Genomic DNA, 19,019 nt, shown 5'->3' with positions numbered 1-19,019 from the left:
TGCCATTCGCAGGTTGGAGTAAACAACGAACAGTGAAAGAAAATCAAAGAAAAGAAAACTGGGAAAGGAGATCAGATATGTTGTGTGTGTATATATATATATATATAACAGTTGTGCACTCCAACCTGCGGATGGCAACAACCCGCTAAGAAACGTCTTGTCTGTCCGGAAATCCAAGGAGAAGGAGAAACAACAAAGATGGCGGACAGGCTAACGCAACTTCAAGATGCAGTCAATTCTGTATGATTCATTTAGCTATTAGTACACCCCACAATTGTTTTCATGCTCAGCAAATTGTCATGTCACGTTTAGATTGACTGATTTAGTATTTGGAAGCGGACTAGGCTGAATAATGACAGCTAGCTAGTTGGCTAAATTCTCTTTTATTGGTTCTCGGTTGCAAGGTTTGCTGATACAACTTTAGCGACCTAACAAATAATCGCGTTATTTAATGTCTTATGATTGTGTTAAATCAATATTCTCTCGTGACAATATGTTCATGACATGTGGTTTTGATGTCCTTCAGCTTGCTGATCAGTTTTGTAACGCAATCGGGGTGCTGCAGCAGTGTGCGCCGCCAGCTTCGTTCAGCAACATACAGACAGCAATCAACAAGGACCAGCCATCGAACCCCACTGAGGGTAAGGATCTGTCAGATATTGGATCCAAGTGGGATACCACCGTTTGCTACAATTGACATGTTATTTGTCACATGCGCCGAATACAGCAGGTGTAGGTAGACCTTACAGTGAAATATTTACTTACAAGCCCTTAACCAACAATGCTCTGGTGTCAGAAGTGGGTTGTACTCCACAGAAATGGAATCCTTGATTCTATTTCTATTATGTACTCTCCTGTGATGCTGTTGGAGGTAAGGACGGACATAGGAAGGCACTTGAAAGAAAGTTGGAGTGCTTCCAGTTCTGAGGGGTTTGTATAAGGAACCTAGCCAATGTAAGTCTGTTCAACCTTCCCCAAGTTGGAGTAGTGGTCAGTGTGTTTGCCTTAGGACAGGGTGACCCAATTTCAAGACACACCCTTGCCATTCACTTACATTGTTAGCCACTAGCAATATGAGTAATTTGACACTTTGCTGATACAAATTTAATCTCATGTTGCACAAATATATTACAATTTGTCAGAAATCATGACATTGACCGGACAGCGCTATTTGCATATGAAAAGTTTACAGATTACACCTTTTAATTTGAAATGGGGTTGTTTTTTCTTTCCCTAGAGTATGCCCAACTATTTGCTGCACTGATTGCCCGGACAGCTAAGGATGTGGACGTGCTGATTGACTCACTGCCTAGTGAGGAGTCCACGTCAGCTCTACAGGTATGGAGGCTGAATTTACTCAACGGGAGTGGAAAACAACCAACTAGAGTGCCATTCCCATGTTGAAAATGATTGTAGTATGTTCTTTAAAGTGAAAGCGATAGTTCACTTCTAATTCTGTATTACTATACTCTTACTTTGGAAATAGCTTGTGGGGCCTGGGGAGGGTTGGCTGGAATCTGTAACTACTTTGGTTGCAATCCAAGTCAGACTTGTAAGTGGCTATCATTAGCATTGGTTACCATTGGAGGTCGACCGATTAATTGGAATGGCCGATTAATTAGGGACGATTTCAAGTTTTCATAACAATCGGAAATCGGTATTTTGGACACCGATTTGGCTATTTTTTTTTACACCTTTATTTATCCTTTATTTAACAAGGCAAGTCAGTTAAGAACACATTCTTATTTTCAATGATGGCCTAGGAACAGTGGGTTAACTGCCTTGTTCAGCGGCAGAATGACAGATTTTTACCTTGTCAGCTTGGGGGATTCAATCTTGCAACCTTACAGTTAATTAGTCCAACGCTCTAACCACCTGATTACATTGCACTCCACGAGGAGACTGCCTGTAATGCGAATGCAGTAAGAAGCCAAGGTAAGTTGCTAGATAGCATTAAACTTATCTTATAAAAAACAATCAATCAATCATAATCACTAGTTAACTACACATGGTTGATGATATTACTAGTTTATCTAGCGTGTCCTGCGTTGCATATAATCGATGCGGTGCCTATTTGCGAAAAAGGACGGTCTTGCTCCAATGTGTACCTAACCATAAACATCAAGCCTTTCTTAAAATCAATACACATATTTAGTTAATATTGCCTGCTAACCTGGCTCGTTGGAACTCTGAAGACTATTTCTTCCTAACAAAGACAGACAACTTCGCCGAACGGGGGATGATTTAACAAAAGCACATTTGTGAAAAAGGCACAATCGTTGCACGACTGTACCTAACCATAAACATGCCTTTCTTAAAATCAATACACATAAGTATATATTTTTAAACCTGCATATTTTGCTAAAAGAGATCCAGGTTAGCAGGCAATATTAACCAGGTGAAATTGTGTCACTTCTCTTGCGTTCATTGCACGCAGAGTCAGTGTATAGTTTGGGCCGCCTAATTTGCCAGAATTTTACGTAATTATGACATAACATTGAAGGTTGTGCAATGTAACAGGAATATTAAGACTAATGCCACCCGTTAGATAAAATACGGAACGGTTCTGTATTTCACTGAAAGAATAAACGTCTTGTTTTCGAGGTGATAGTTTCCCGATTCGACCATATTAATGACCTAAGGCTCGTATTTCTGTGTGTTATTATGTTATAATTAATTCTATGATTTGATAGAGCAGTCTGATTGAGCGACGGTAGGCACCAGCAGGCTCGTAAGCATTCATTCAAACAGCACTTTCGTGCGTTTTACCAGCAGCTCGTTGCTGTGCTTCAAGTATTGAGCTGTTTATGACTTCAAGCCTATCAACTCCCCAGATTAGGCTGGTGTAACCGATGTGAAATGGCTAGCTAGTTAGCTGGGTGCGCGCTAATAGTGTTTCAAACGTCACTCGCTCTGAGACTTGGAGTGGTTGGCCCCCTTGCCCTGCAAGGGCCGCGGCTTTTGTGGAGCGATGGGTAGCGCTGCTTCGAGGGTTGCTGTTGTTGATGTGTTCCTGGTTTGAGCCCAGGTAGGGACGAGGAGAGGGAAGGAAGCTATATACTGTTACATTGGCAATACTAAAGTGCCTATAAGAACAACCAATAGTCAAAGGTATATGAAATACAAATTGTATAGAGAGAAATTGTCCTATAATTCCTATAATAACTACAACCTAAAACTTCTTACCTGGGAATATTGAAGACTCCTGTTAAAAGGAACCACCAGCTTTCATATGTTTTCATGTTCTGAGCAAGGAACTTAAACGTTAGCTTTTTTACATGGCATATATTGCACTTTTACTTTCTTCTCCAACACTTTGTTTTTGCATTATTTAAACCAAATTTAACATGTTTCATTTTATTTGAGGCTAAATTGATTTTATTGATGTATTATATTAAGTTAAAATAAGTGTTAATTCAGTATTGTTGTAATTGTCATTATTACAAATAAATAAAAACAATTAATTGTCCGATTTAATCGGTATCAGCTTTTTTTTGGTCCTCCAATAATCGGTATCGGCGTTAAAAAATCATAATTGGTCGACCTCTAGTTACCATAGCCCTGCCCCGGACATACAAACAAATAGCTGTGGTAAATCACCTTATAAGAAGTGTAGGTGGGAATATTGACTCTCCACTCTCACTTTGGCACACATTACTTCAATGAGTTAACGCTCAAATAACTACAATTTCTATGCATTTTGTATGGAGATTTGATCAACTTTCTTTGCTTCCTCTTTTCCCCCTCACCCCCTCTCTCACCTTTCTTATCTTACTCCCTGCCCCTCTCCCTAGGCGGCCAGTCTGCGGCAGTTGGAGGAGGAGAATCATGATGCAGCGGCACGTCTCGAAGAGGTGGTATACCGAGGGGACTTGCTACTGGAGAAGATCCAAAGCGCCCTGGCTGATATTGCTCAGTCACAACTACGTACTCGCAGTGGAGGGCCCAACCAGACCACACCGCCTGAATCTTGACCCCACACAACATGGAGCAAAGACATTCTCACATCACATCACTTTCTCACATAAACACACCAGAGGGCATGTGCAGGAAATCAAATAAAGAGCCCACCTGAACAGCTGACCTCTCAAGGAGGTGAATCTATGGAAAATACTTTTCGCAATATGTGATGGGACATTGGGAAGTTGGTGCTTGGGGAATTCAGTGAGGCCATGAACCCACATGTTCCTTTACACAAGGACCTTGAGTTCTGCCAGAAAGGAACTGTTTACTCTGTCCTTTTCTTAGCACACTATTTTGGATTAAACAGCACTGCTCTGGCGTCAACATCTGCTGTCATTTTCTTAACCCTGGTTATTTTGAGGATGCTAGTTAAGGGTCTGCTGACTGCTGTTGGTAGACATTTGTGTACATACTGAAAGAAACTGGTAAAAATAACAACTATCCTAAATTGATAGAAGCCCATTTTACATGCTGCATGCCAGAAAATAATAACGCTTTACAAGCAAGCCCTGTTGTGTTTTAGAAAGTCATGTTTTGTATTTTATACCAATGTTTTTATTAACTGTTTATTTCAAGGCATAAATGGCATTTTAAAATTAAGTCAAGTGTTTGCATTTTATATGGAATGTTAGTGCTGCACATTTTGATATGCAACACAGACAAACCTTGGCCCCACAGAAAGATGGCTTTCAGAATGCCCCTGTTTTATTAACCAGTTATGCATTAGGGGGCGCTATTAAAATTTTGGGATGAAAAACGTTCCCGTTTTAAACAAGATATTTTGTCACGAAAAGATGCTTGACTATGCATATAATTGACAGCTTTGGAAAGAAAACACTGACGTTTCCAAATCTGCAAAGATTTTATCTGAGTGGATTCGATTAAGCAGCCCGGGCTATGGCCCATCACGTGACTGGGCGAACTCAGTGAGGGAGGCGCACCCTGCTCAAATCGGACGGTAATCTGCGCAGCTCGGTGATATTGTTAATATTGTGCATCATTCAGAAACATGCTATTTTCCAAAAAATATATGTTTGAATTTATCTCGTTTTCATTGGGACGGCAGATAAACCCTTACATTCAAAAGCAATACATTTGCATGTGAAAATACAATCCTACTCATTACTACGCATGCTTAACCTACATCACTTTTGTTTTGAGCAGACTTGGGGCACCTGGCTCACCAAGGGAGGCAGTTTCAAAACGAATGAAAACAACGCTAACCCGATTCACCTGGCAAATAATTAAACTCCTTCACTAGCTGGGAAACCGGCCTTCAACGTTTAATAGACGTGAGAAGTGTTCCCGAGGCTGCCTACATTGCAGTCCTGTCAGATCATTAAATAATGTCCTGTATTATACTGTATTTTCAATTACTACAACGTAGGCGACTTGGAACGCAAGTATGCTCAGGGTAAACCCATGGACCGACCTGAAAAAGGCATATTACTTTCCTCTGATTGGTAGATAGCTAGGTTACGTCCCCAAATATTTTCACGAGCGATTGGTTAAAATAAACATCTCTTTAATTTTCTCTTCTTCTATTGGCCAATCTAGGTGTCATTCATTTAGCATGTACTTACGTGGAGTGAGAGCGTTATGTATTTAATGCGTCCATTCCCGGAGTAACGTTAATTGGGTGTTTTACTATTTATAGGGTGGGTTCGAGGTCGAAGATGGATGAAAGGAGACGAGCAACGCTTACCAAACCCTTGTACTGATAGTCTTGTTAAATATCAGAAATAGTTGTCATTGACTCAAGTCTTATTTTCTCCATACACCGTCCGTGTTTGTAATGTGTGAAGCTAGTTCACGCTAGATCGCTAGTACCGAACGTCGAGTCTTTCCCCTCATCCCGTAGCAAAATTTACGGACCTAAATTCTGTCATATTGGAGCAGGGCTAGGCAGCTAGCCTAGCCATCAATTGAATCTGGAGCAGGATACAGAGGTATGTAAAAGCTATTATTAAACCCACGTCTGTCTGTCTGTCTGGTGGGAGGGCTTTTCGGTATAGTTTTGACATTATGGTCAACGTCGATCAGCAACTATGAAGAGTGATAGCATTCAATACAGTTCTCTTATTTTTGGCAGACTTGTCTCGTTGCATGTATAGCTGTGGGTTTGTCATGTTTACGTCTGTTTGTTACGCACCCCAATGCACAAATCATGGCAATGACGTATTCATTATCACCTGCTCGTACTGTCCTTATTATAAACACTGGCGCCACATAAGCAGCGTCTTCATCATGGGCATCTTCTTATAGACATCGAGTCATTGTAAGGACGTTATTTCATTCAATTCCATTCTAATTTTGAGTCTAAGTCCAATCATTTTCAATTTTTGATCTAGCTAGGTATGGAATTCAATAGTTAAAAATGCTAAAATAACAGTGGGCCCTTCGAAACACTGGTTTCAAATCAAACATCACAATTCACAAGCTTTGGTAAGGCCAGCAGCAATAGCCCTATTTCAATTATGCCTGAGTAGTGATGAGATACAGAATGTCTGAAATCTACACAACAAAGGACATCACTACTAGCTTAAATCTCAGGAAAATGCAATATGTTGTTGTTGCTAAATTGACATACCTACAGGTATAATTAAAGATGGCATTTGCATAGGTGTAGCAGAAGAAATTTCAAGGTTGAAGTTTTAGGTAACCGGAGCAGGAGCCTGGTGCACAACTCATGAAAACAGGCATAAGGAAATTGTGTTGTGATTCATTGGCCTGGTACATGAGCTCAACCCTAGTGACCAGTTCCCCAAGACACTCTTCCTTGCTGCCTATTGAGATGTAGCTGAGGGCATGTAGCTTGGTGTTCTTTTTGGCTGTGTGTATGTGTCCCAGACAGTCTCCCTCCCTCTGGCATCATGACTGGGTCTTTTCATGCTGAAGGGGAGTTGCTTCCTGTCCGGTGCTGACTCGCAGGGTGGAGACCACTTGGTTTCTTGGTTGCATGTTTGTTAACATTCCTTTTTCCCCCCCACTGCACACAATGGCCCCTCTCTCTGCACCTGTCTTTCAAGAAAGAGTGAACTTGCATCAAATAAATGTTTTTTGGGTCATGTACACTGTTTCGCAGATGTTATAGCGGGTGCAGCAAAATGCTTATGTTACTAGCTCCTAAAAATGCAATAATGTCAAGCAAGAACACAAATAATACAATATTTAATCAAGAAATATCTGATTAACCTAACAACCCAAATAGCACTAACAGTCATCCAAATGCAATCTATACCCATCTACATTGGATGAATTTACATAAGATATGCTAAGAATAGTACAGCAGTAACATTAGATGTGTTAGAGTGGGCATCACTGGTCTGTATTACACAAAGACCAGTTTAAACAGGCTCCTCACTGCTCGTAAGAGACATTAGCAATACAATGTCTCTCAGATATTACTCAACTGGAACTAAAAGCTATTGGATGTACAGTAGGCTTATGTTGAATATCAGTACATGTGTATTGGACCTCAGTCAGTGTTGTCATTGTTTCCCTTTGCCCTATAGGATAGTATGGCCATGACGGGAGGGACTGCAGCTGCCCTTCCCATGAGCAACCACACCCGGGAGAGGGTGACCGTGGCCAAGCTGACAGTGGAGAACTTCTACAGCACTCTGCTGACACAACACGAGGAGCGAGAGACGAGGTGCGTGTCTCCTATAGGCCACCCATGCATGTGACAGCCAGGTGTTATGAATATTTGCATTTGGCAATGCAAGCTTGTTTTAGGCTGCATTTTTAAGAGGACCCAAATAGTGGGTTGTTATGTTGAGAACGAGAGACTTTGTTCTTTATAAAATGGCTGGGGTTTATTCCAACCCGAGCATCCTCACATTTGTGAGCTAGCGTCACAATCACAACTATTTAGCCAGACTGTGTCAGAGTAACTAGACTGGGGTAGACTGGTTTCAGAGTAACTAGACTGGTTTCAGATTAACTAGACTGGGGCGGACTGCTTCAGAATACCTGCATGTTCCCCTCTGTTTTTCCAGGCAGAAGAAGCTGGAGAAAGTCATGGATGACGAAGGCTTGATAGATGAAGAGGTAAACCTCCACTCGTGTGGAATGATGGCTTTAATTCCAATAATGGATTGGAATCAATGTTGTGGGTAGTACTTTCTTTGCATGTTTGTCACATCTACTATTTTAGAGGAAACCATATGGAACTGATTATTGGTGTCTCTGTTCCTATGTTTCTCAACAGAAGGTCATGCGACGCTCCCAGCACGCCAGGAAGGAAACAGAGTTCCTGCGGCTGAAGAGGACCCGGCTGGGCCTGGATGACTTTGAGTCACTAAAGGTCATTGGTCGAGGTGCCTTTGGAGAGGTGTGTTATGATATATATATCTCTCTTTCTCTCTCTCCAGTTTATTTTCTTTATATGGACCTTTGTGTGTATGCTGGTATTGATTGTGGATTAATATGGTCTTTACTGAAGTTTTCAAGGTTTGCAATGCATGGTTTGGTCTGACCACTCATTTATAAAGCAGTTAGCAACTAATTACACTTAAGCCTCTCAAATGTGGCATACTCATGTGTGACTCCTAAGTTTGTCCTCAGGTCCGTTTGGTGCAGAAAAAAGACACCGGGCACATATATGCCATGAAGATCTTGAGGAAAGCTGACATGTTGGAGAAGGAGCAGGTGGCTCATATTCGGGCAGAGAGGGACATCTTGGTGGAGGCGGACGGGGCCTGGGTGGTTAAGATGTTCTACAGTTTCCAGGATAAGAGGAACCTCTACCTCATCATGGAGTTTCTACCTGGAGGTGGGTCTCTCTTGCTGGCCACAGTCTGACTCCACAAATGACATCAAACCATTTTTTTATTAGATATAATTACTGGTAATAAATATAGTGACATTACACAGTGTACAAAGAGACCATCTAGAGCAGGGATCTTTAACCTTTCCCATCATGTTAGTAATAAAAACAACTTTCACATCTTATCAGGTGAATGATGATGTCAAGGAGAAGCAATCATTTAATAGATTTGGTAGATAGTTTTTCATTATTTTAACCTCCCCACATTGTATTTGAAAGAGTGAGGTGTGAACTCTAACCTGGCCAAAAATGTCCAAGTTTAAGTTTACCAGCAGCTCCGTTGAGTGTAATTAACGAGTGTAATTAACAAACATGAGTGTAATTTGGTCCGACCAATCCCGGTTCTTGTTGTGTCATGCTGATGGCAGCATCTGGTTTTGGCTTAAGCAGCATGAGTCCATGGACCCATCCTGTCTGGTGTCTACGGTACAGGCTGGTGGTAATGGTGTGGGGAATGTTTTCCTGGCACACGTTAGGTCCCTTGATACCAATAGTGCAACATTTGACCGCCACACCTTGTACTATCCATGCCCTGACGAATTCCGGCTGTTTTTGAGGCAAAGGGGTGGGTGTACCTAGATGGGCGTACCTAAGAAACTGGCCACTGAGTGTATATTGTTTAATTTAATTGGTCATCTGTTACTCACATCATGTAAAAAAACAGGGGGTTAGTGGCATAGTGTCGTTAATATCAATTAAATGTGCAGGTGACATGATGACCCTGCTGATGAAAAAGGACACCCTGTCTGAAGAGGCTACCCAGTTCTACATAGCTGAGACTGTCCTGGCCATCGACTCTATCCACCAGCTGGGCTTCATCCACAGAGACATCAAACCTGATAACCTGCTTCTGGACTCCAGGGTGAGACACTGGCCTGGTCCAGGCCTACCCCTGTACACAAACAGACACATGCTCAGAGAAGCATTCACTTACAGATGGCCAATTAATGTTTATAATAACCATTTTGTATTGAAGGTGTGATCGGAGAGTCTTATTTTTCTATTCTGCAGGGCCATGTAAAGCTGTCTGATTTTGGTCTGTGTACAGGACTGAAGAAAGCCCACCGTACAGAGTTCTACAGGAACCTCACACACAACCCTCCCAGTGACTTCTGTGAGTCATTCTTTACAACTTGTGAATCATTCACTTTTATTTTCACTCAGACAAAATATAATTTGTTTATTCAGTGGTTTTTATGGTAGAACACTGCCATGTCTTTGAACTTGCAATATTCCACAGCCTTCCAAAACATGAACTCAAAGAGAAAAGCAGAGACCTGGAAGAAGAACCGGAGGCAACTGGTAAGAGTTTGTGCATGTGGAGGCAATATTTTATTGCCTATTATTTTATTGCCTATTATCTTTGGTACCCCCTTCTCATTGGTCCTTTGAGTAGGATCCCTCTCTGGGATCTCATTAGTGTTTTTTTGTTAAGGATCCTCTGAGCACCACAGACCATGGGCTGTGAAACAAGCACACCCAATACTGTAGCCTTTGGGTTGGTTTTACTTATTAGTGTCTCCCCATCTGTTTGTTAAACCAACAGGCCTACTCCACAGTGGGAACACCAGACTACATTGCCCCAGAGGTGTTCCTGCAGACGGGATACAACAAGCTCTGTGACTGGTGGTCTCTGGGGGTCATCATGTATGAGATGCTGATAGGTATGTCTATGTAACCGAGTCAATTACAACATGCCCAAGTCCGTGTTTCATTATGAACTCAAAGATAGCCAGCTAACTTTCTGAAATAACATCCTAACTCATTGTTCCTACTTTGTAACATACTGACATTCTTTCCTGGTGTGTCTCTCAGGGTACCCCCCGTTCTGTTCTGAAACACCCCAGGAGACGTATAGGAAGGTGATGAACTGGAAGGAGACCTTGGTCTTCCCCCCCGAGGTGCCCATCTCAGAGCGGGCCAAGGACTTGATTCTCAGGTTTGTGGTCATATGATACCTTATAGGATATCCATTGGTGTGTATATGTATCAGTGTATTGGCCTCTTAGGAAAAAAAGTATTATAGCACTTTACTGGTATAATTCTTTAGTACTTGTTATAAATATGTATGAACCTTTTTGAGTCTTATGTTAGGCCTATGTCTCCCAATTTTAGAAAATTTGAAACTAACTCAAAATAGCTGTTACTCAGTCATGATCATTAACAAGACATAAGATGGTCATACATGGTAATGCCATGTCTTAAAATGCATTATAACTGGATTGTAAGTCATATCTGCAGGCTGAGTTACCAAAATGATCACATAAGAATTATTCCATTCACATCCACAAAAACATGCAGTATCAAACTGCAGTGAAGTAGACATTTTATTTCAGCACAATGGATTTCTTGTCAAACAAAGGCTTTGGTGCTCCAACAACATGAATCCATTTCAGGTACTGTAATGACGCTGAGAACCGTGTTGGTGCTGTGAGCATTGAGGAGATGAAGAGTCACGCCTTCTTTGAGCCTGTGGACTGGGAACACATCAGGTATGTGTTTTGTTCTTCAGGACTTGCATGTGTGATGGCAAGATCGTAAAGGAGGTATAACCTGCAGTCACATCCCCAACAAAAGCCAAGTCACGTAGCCTTCATTGGGTTGTCTTTGATGCGTTTCAGCAAAATGCATTTGGAGAAAGGTTTTAAATAGACCAACGTCTCACATTTGCCTTCCTTCCATAGGGAAAGACCAGCCGCCATCTCCATTGAGATCAAGAGCATTGATGACACATCGAACTTTGATGAGTTCCCAGAATCGGACATCCTTCAGCCAGGTAATAATCACTTTGTCTCTATTACTAATTTTCATACATGAAATGCAGCTCAAAGTTCTTCACGATAAGCATGAAATTATAAAAATGTAAACTATTAAAGCAGAAGAAACATTTGTGCTGTAGTGCAGGTTTGCTTTGGTGTACAGGAATCTTTTGAGTAATCTCTGGCGCAACTCCAATTTCAATTAAATAGGACCCATAGTCCTGTTATTCACACATTCCTACAGTTCTGAGGTCTAGATTAATTTCCTATTCAGTGTTGCCCTCTAGTGGCAAGGAAGAGACAATAACACTGGTATTAACCTTAATACACTGTTGTATATCATTTACAATCTTGTTTCAGTTTCCAACGTGACAGAGCCAGACAAATCGAAGGACTGGGTGTTCCTGAACTACACCTACAAGAGGTTTGAGGGGCTGACTCAGCGAGGCACCATCCCCACATACATGAAGGCAGGGAAGGCCTGAGATGAGGAGGGCATGAGGGAAATGGGAGAGACAATGTGGACACAGGGTTGGGCGTTAAACCCCTGCTGTGCTGAAAGCACAGGATCAAGAATGATGAGGAGGTTCTTGGTTTCATGCTTTACTGGGGTTTTCCTGTTTGGTCACCATCCATTGTCCATTGGGGCACCAATGGCAAGAGGAACAGGGATATAAATAATACATGTATCGTCTTAGGCCTTGCTTGGGCTGTTAATGGGGAAGTTTGTTTTACAACTTAATGTTCGATGGTCACTCAACCTGAAAAAACTGAACTTCCCCTTTTGAAATGACTACTACTAGGTGACTAAATCAATGTGCTGTTCCTCTACCCAGGCGTTGCTGAAGTGTGCCAGATCTTACAACACTTGGATAGGTATTTTACCTATTGGCTAACCACATGTTATAGCAATCTGGTGTAGTCGATGACGAGATATGCAACGTTTGAGCAGGGGAACGTGACCATCATATCTGCATGTTTACACACTGATTTGCAGGGTCTAAAACACTGTAGAAGGACTGCCCCACACACAGGGTATTTGTTGAGGGTTATCCTAGTGTCCTCATATGACTGAAGAAAAATTAATATAGTTAATGTTAAGTAAACGTGGTTTGCTAAACTTTTAGGTATAAAAATTTCTAACGTTTCAAGTCTTTTATGGGTGCCATGTTAGCCAAAAAGTTTCATTCTAGTTACAATGTAATCCTTCCGTCATGGAACGTTCGCTGCTAACATGGAGTATGGTGAGCCATCCATACATGGATTAATCCCAGAGCCATAGATACATTGTGGTGTCTATTTAATGCCTTGATAATCTGGAATTAATATCTCTAAATTATTTAATGGTGTCAAAGATGCATAGAAAAGTGTCTTCTTCTAGTGGTTGAAGTAAGAAACGGTAATGTAGAATCAGATTCGTTTTTGCAAGTTAGAGGACGAGTCATGGATGTCAATGACAATTCAAGGCTACTAATACTTAAAGGTAGCAATATGATGCAGAAAGTAGACGGCATATTGGGTCAATTTCCGCAACAACTAAGAGTGTTGAAGCGTGATACTCAACTTCTCTGCTTTTTTTGGTCTCGTGGCTACCACGCTGTATACGGTATGAAGCGCAGATGCTGTGTGTGTGTGACTGCGAGAGCGCAATGTCTTGCATCTCGCTCATATCAATATCTGCGGTGCTGCTCGTGGCAATGTCATTTCGCTTAGTCTAATTTTACAGTAATTACATTTCTGTTCAAATTTATTGACAAAGATGGCGCCTTTTTATATTTTTAAGAACATCGGAAATCATGTTTGATCTTCACATCGCTCCTCAAAATGCAACCATTTAGATTAGGAACTACATTTAATTAAATGTACCTTTTTATAGTCACCCTTTAGCGAACACCCGCTGTGTGTGATCGATATTCAAATTTAGGAGTCAAACATTTTCAGCGACTCTGATTTAGTTGTGCAGAGGTGGTCAGCACAACTTGCATATCCAATAAACTAAATGCATGTAATGTTGTCCTGGCTATCTGGCACAGGTCAAAGTTCAAATGCTTTGATCTGGAGCAGGTGTAAATTCAATGTATCAAATTATTTATTTTGATAATGAACAAATTGATAAATCCCCAAGTGTTTGCAGTAGTAAACACACCACAAATTAGGGTGCATCATGTGTTAATGACGAATGAAAGTGTTGATGACTAAAACGAAATACCTAAAATACAACAATGCAGAAAATACCCATAGACTTCGTTATTGCGCTAACGCTAGTTAGCATTAACTTGGGAAACTACCTCTAAGTACCGTCATACTGGACACAGACCTAAAAAGGGTAACCAGGACTTCATCTGACTCTGGGGAAGTAGATAAAGGGCCTCATTTCCAAAATCCTAAAGTATCCCTTTAACTTGTAAATGATTCAAGAAGGGAAATAAAAACATTGTTTATGTAACTCTTCTCTAAACTACTTTTCATAAAAGTTGACTCAAATTCATTATTTGTTCATTCTGAACTCGATTTTGTCTTTCACCAGAACATGTTACATAGATATTAAAGGGATAGTTCACCCAAATGACAAAATTACACATTGGTTTCTATCCTTTTAGCAGTCTATGCTTTGTTACCAAATGTTAATGTTTTAGCATGAACTATCCCTTTAATATAACTGGGTTGGCGCAGGGAGGGGTTGTGTATGTGTGGTAGGGGATTTGCACAAAATGCTGATAGGTTTCCATCCAATTAGTGACTGATTTTCACGCGAATATTCTATAATCTGTATAAAAACCATGTGTATTTTCCTACCAGAAAGGTTTCCATCAAATTGACTTGTTGTGGCTAAAAGTCTGTGCGTGATGACGCAGTGCACATACAAAAACTTTTGCGGTTGAATTCCAATGTACCGAATAAAAAAGACAAGCTAGATGGGTTTCTATCGCATTTAACTCCACTGATGGTTTTGTCAGAACAAATGTTGCGTTATATAGTCAATGTGCCCACTCGGGTATTAGCACGTGCGCTGTAGCCAACAGCTCGTATATACGTGCGGGAAGTCTACCTACATGATGAGATTATTATGGGTGAATGTTTAATTGTTTTATTTAACTAGGCAAGTCAGTTAAGAACAAATTCTTATTTACAATGGCGGTCTACCGGGGAACGGGGTTAACTGCCTTGTTGAGGGGCGGAAAGACAGATTTTTACCTTGTCAACTGAGGGATTCGATCCAGCAACCCTTTTTTTGTGAAAAGGCAGCCAAGCATCCATCATGTCACCAGAATAAGACCATCGTTGTTTATTGGAAAGGAGCATCAAGCTCATCACTTTTCACTTTCACTACAGGTGAAATTCATCCTAATTTATTTAATCTGCAGTGTAATAAACTGCATGTTTTCCCTAACACACAATATCGCGTAACTCCCAAGTTTACTTCGATATGTTTATAGCAATACATGCCCGTAAAGGAGGGGGGGAGGGGGGTGGAAACCTGGTTGGATGGAAACCTGGTTTGTTACATTATTTTCCCCACAAAAAATCATATGTGCTAATGTTTTAATGAAGCCTGTTTCCTTTTCCTGGGAAGGAGATCAGAAGAGGATTTCCTTGGATGGAAGACAGTTGTTCAACTGTCTTTCACAGCAGTATATTCCAGGTACAATCTCATAATATAGGCTACTTTGAATTATGGTCTTGAAGACAGTTGGACTAAGCGATTGTAGTGCATATTGTATAACTGCAATAGATTTCTTGTTTGTTACATTTATAATCGCTGTTTTTATTAACTAGTTAGGGAGCCACATAGATATGACTGAACTGGAAGCCTACCGTGACGTAAATACAGTGGGGCAAAAAAGTATTTAGTCAGCCACCAATTGTGCAAGTTCTCCCACTTAAAAAGATGAGAGAGGCCTGTAATTTTCATCATAGGTACACTTCAACTATGACAGACAAACTGAGGAAAAAAATCTAGAAAATCACATTGTAGGATTTTTAATGAATTTATTTGCAAATTATGGTGGATTTTTTTTTGTTATTGACCAAGTACTTATTATCTCAATACTTTGTTATATACCCTTTGTTGGCAATGACAGAAGTGAAGACTTACAGAAAACGTTTGACAAGGTTTTCACACACTGTTGCTGGTATTTTGTCCCATTCCTCCATGCAGATCTCTAGAGCAGTGATATTTTGGGGCTGTTGCTGGGCAACACAGACTTTCAACTCCCTCCAAAGATTTTCTACGGGGTTGAGATCTGGAGACTGGCTAGGCCACTCCAGGACCTTGAAATGCTTCTTATGAAGCCACTCCTTCGTTGCCCGGGCGGTGTGTTTGGGATCATTGTCATGTTGAAAGACCCAGCCACGTTTCATCTTCAATGCCCTTTCTGATGGAAGGAGGTTTTCACTCAAAATCTTACGATACATGGCTCCATTCATTCTTTCCTTTACACAGATCAGTCGTCCTGGTCCCTTTGCAGAAAAACAGCCCCAAAGCAATGATGTTTCCACCCCCATGCTTCACAGTAGGTATGGTGTTCTTTGGATGCAACTCAGCATTCTTTGTCCTCCAAACACGACGAGTTGAATTTTTACCAAAAACTTATATTTTGGTTTCATCTGACCATATGACATTCTCCCAGTCTTCTTCTGGATCATCCAAATGCTCTCTAGCAAACTTCAGACGGGCCTGGACATGTACTGGCTTAAGCAGGGGGACACGTCTGGCACTGCAGGATTTGAGTCCCTGGCGGCGTAGTGTGTTACTGATGGTAGGCTTTGTTACTTTGGTCCCAGCTCTCTGCAGGTCATTCACTAGGTGTGGTTCTGGGATTTTTGCTCACCGTTCTTGTGATCATTTTGACCCCACGGGGTGAGATCTTGCGTGGAGGCCCAGATTGAGGGAGATTATCAGTGGTCTTGTATGTCTTCCATTTCCTAATAATTGCTCCCACAGTTGATTTCTTCAAACCAAGCTGCTTACCTATTGCAGATTCAGTCTTCCCAGCCTGGTGCAGGTCTACAATTTTGTTTCTGGTGTCCTTTGACAGCTCTTTGGTCTTGGCCATAGTGGAGTTTGGAGTGTGACTGTTTGATCTTGTTATCAGTATAAAATACACCTGTCCACAACCTCAAACAGGTGCCATTAATACAGGTAACGAGTGGAGGACAGAGGAGCCTCTTAAATAAGAAGTTACAGGTCTGTGAGAGCCAGAAATCTTGCTTGTTTGTAGGTGACCAAATACTTATTTTCCACCATAATTTGCAAATTAATTAATAAAAAATCCTACAATGTGATTTTCTGGATTTTTTTTTTCTTCTTATTTTGTCTGTCATAGTTGAAGTGTACCTATGGTGAAAATTACAGGCCTCTCATCTTTTTAAGTGGGAGAACTTGCACAATTGGTGGCTGACTAAATACTTTTTTGCCCCACTGTATTTCCATGAAAGCTCAATGATCAATGATCTTTTGGCGTGTACCTCGCCAAAACCAAATTAACTTGAGCAAATGGCCTCTGTCTCACAAGGTCTTGCACAGGCAGCCCAATTCTGACATTTTTTTCCCACTAATTAGTCTTTTGACCAAATACATTTAGATATTTTCACATCAGATATTTATCAGAGATGATCTGATTGGGGGGAGACACATTTGTGGAAATATTATCAGAACTGGTCCGCCTGTGCAGCCTTAGTTTTGTAGCTTAACACAGCCTTAGTTTTGTAGCTTTTGTTTTATTCAATAGGTTCTAATCGGTCATTGTTTTGCATGCCCATTACCTGTTGCCTCAGGACAATGCTCCAGTGTTACTGAATGGTAAATGGAATAACTGAACACTAACCAAGGATGTCTAACAGGCTGACTACACCGCTCGAGTCGCGTGCTTGAGCGTTGCAAAATAAATTTAGAAATCTGTTATTCAATGATTGCACCCACACTGCTCGTGCGTGCCAACAAGCGTCTGCGTTGCCAAGGGATAAAATAGAAATCAGTTCTATTTCTGATGCCGATAGCGCTGCAAGTCCTGCCTCTCCCATCTCCTTATTGGTTTATAGAAGCAGGTACCCATGTACCATCTCATTGGTTATACCCACGTGGGTGAGTGAAAGACGAACAAGGTCAGTGGCGGTAATGCACCTAATTTATGAAAGTTGCCAATGCAATATAAAGGCAAGAGAAGAAAAAGCCTGGAAGGAACAGAGATGACTAGAAACGATTCGGTTGACCGTTTTATGTGTGGATTAATTGGTGGAGTAGAGGATCTTGTGCATTTCAGGTAAAATAACAACTCAATGTTTATATCCCAGGACACATTAGCTAGCTAAATAGGTCAAATTAGCTAGCAAGCTAACTAGCTAAATTGCCATAAATATTTAATGTTGGGAAATATGATGTTAATTTCCAAACATTCATGTATTAAGTTCGCATGCACTTGTAGAGACGGGGTGGATCTTCTTAGCCACTGATGACGCAAATACAGTTGTACCTTTTAACCAAATAAAGGATGTTGTGACATTGCATGTAGAACTACAATGCTATGGCTACATAATAATAAATCCTGTCTCACGGTTGTAGCCTATGATTTACCATCCATTGGATTCACCTATTGTCACTCAGAGGCATAGGCCTATTATTAGCCAAGGCAAGACGTTTTGCCAAAACACAGCCTATTTTACAGACTTATGACAATGTTTTGTAGGCTAGATGGTAGCGTAAATACATGGAGGCAAAGTCGTGGTGCAATGTATTTATTCGCAGTGTCGTGACAATTTTAAAATATCAGTGACAAATGGTCATGCGTAAAAGGTAACTCGTTGTAAATGTCCTCAATCCATGACGCTTAAGACTAACCTATACATTTTTTCCCCCCACACATTTATATAACGTATGTGGGGCTGTAAAGTGCTCTGGGACGCACGTTTACTTTCGCTGTCGACAGGCTGTATTCAATTCCGCCGATTCAGTTGCAAACCGTTTCTTAAACGGGAGCAAACGGAACGAACGTGGAGTGACTTGCCTTAATTTGTCCAATGGAAACTTGTTTAGTTGCAAAACGGAATGCAACTGTTTGAACGATTACACCCCGGGCTTCAGACGGGTTTAGGAGACAGCTGCTACACGTGACGGTTATATGGTTGTATAACGCAACAATATTTAGGTCAACGCGATTCTTGTTTGGCACGTGCACACTTACCACTTACAAAAAGTATCGTGCAGAGGTCTCGAATAACAACAGGTGAGAGACAAATATGTTCGAAAGAGGGGGGAAAAAAGACCACTCGAATGAGTTTACTTATATATGGTAATTTGTCAGGTTGGACACGGATATTTACCCGAGAAAGCAGTGTTTTCACTCACAACACGAAACCGTTCAATTATAGGGAGCCTGTGTAGTGTGGTAGCCTATATAGACCATCACTTTTCCCTCAAATACATGCAAAATTACACTTTAGCCTATCATTTTAGAGGATAAAATGAA

At 41.0% G+C, this 19,019-nt stretch overlaps 2 protein-coding genes across 2 annotated transcripts; both read left to right on the top strand.

Moving 5' to 3' along the window:
* Nucleotides 1–4: 4 nt before the first annotated feature.
* LOC139392635 (mediator of RNA polymerase II transcription subunit 21-like) lies at nucleotides 5–4,720 on the top strand. The gene is made up of 4 exons (XM_071140755.1): nucleotides 5–240; nucleotides 527–641; nucleotides 1,238–1,338; nucleotides 3,795–4,720. Exons 1-4 carry the CDS (start codon nucleotides 199–201, stop codon nucleotides 3,972–3,974), a joined length of 438 nt encoding a protein of 145 aa, XP_070996856.1. The 5' UTR covers nucleotides 5–198; the 3' UTR covers nucleotides 3,975–4,720.
* A 786-nt stretch (nucleotides 4,721–5,506) lies between these two features.
* On the top strand, nucleotides 5,507–14,465 carry LOC139392744 (serine/threonine-protein kinase 38-like). Its single transcript, XM_071140964.1, has 13 exons — nucleotides 5,507–5,912; nucleotides 7,479–7,618; nucleotides 7,965–8,016; nucleotides 8,177–8,299; nucleotides 8,533–8,740; nucleotides 9,502–9,656; nucleotides 9,806–9,908; nucleotides 10,035–10,096; nucleotides 10,341–10,458; nucleotides 10,610–10,733; nucleotides 11,191–11,286; nucleotides 11,479–11,570; nucleotides 11,914–14,465. Exons 2-13 carry the CDS (start codon nucleotides 7,485–7,487, stop codon nucleotides 12,036–12,038), a joined length of 1,392 nt encoding a protein of 463 aa, XP_070997065.1. The 5' UTR covers nucleotides 5,507–5,912; nucleotides 7,479–7,484; the 3' UTR covers nucleotides 12,039–14,465.
* Nucleotides 14,466–19,019: the final 4,554 nt, after the last annotated feature.

The sequence above is a fragment of the Oncorhynchus clarkii genome, chromosome 33 (assembly GCF_045791955.1).
Source record: "Oncorhynchus clarkii lewisi isolate Uvic-CL-2024 chromosome 33, UVic_Ocla_1.0, whole genome shotgun sequence".
NCBI classification, from domain to species: Eukaryota; Metazoa; Chordata; class Actinopteri; order Salmoniformes; family Salmonidae; genus Oncorhynchus; species Oncorhynchus clarkii.
Note: the sequence above shows the minus strand (reverse complement) of the source record. Positions and strands in the feature narration are given on the sequence as shown.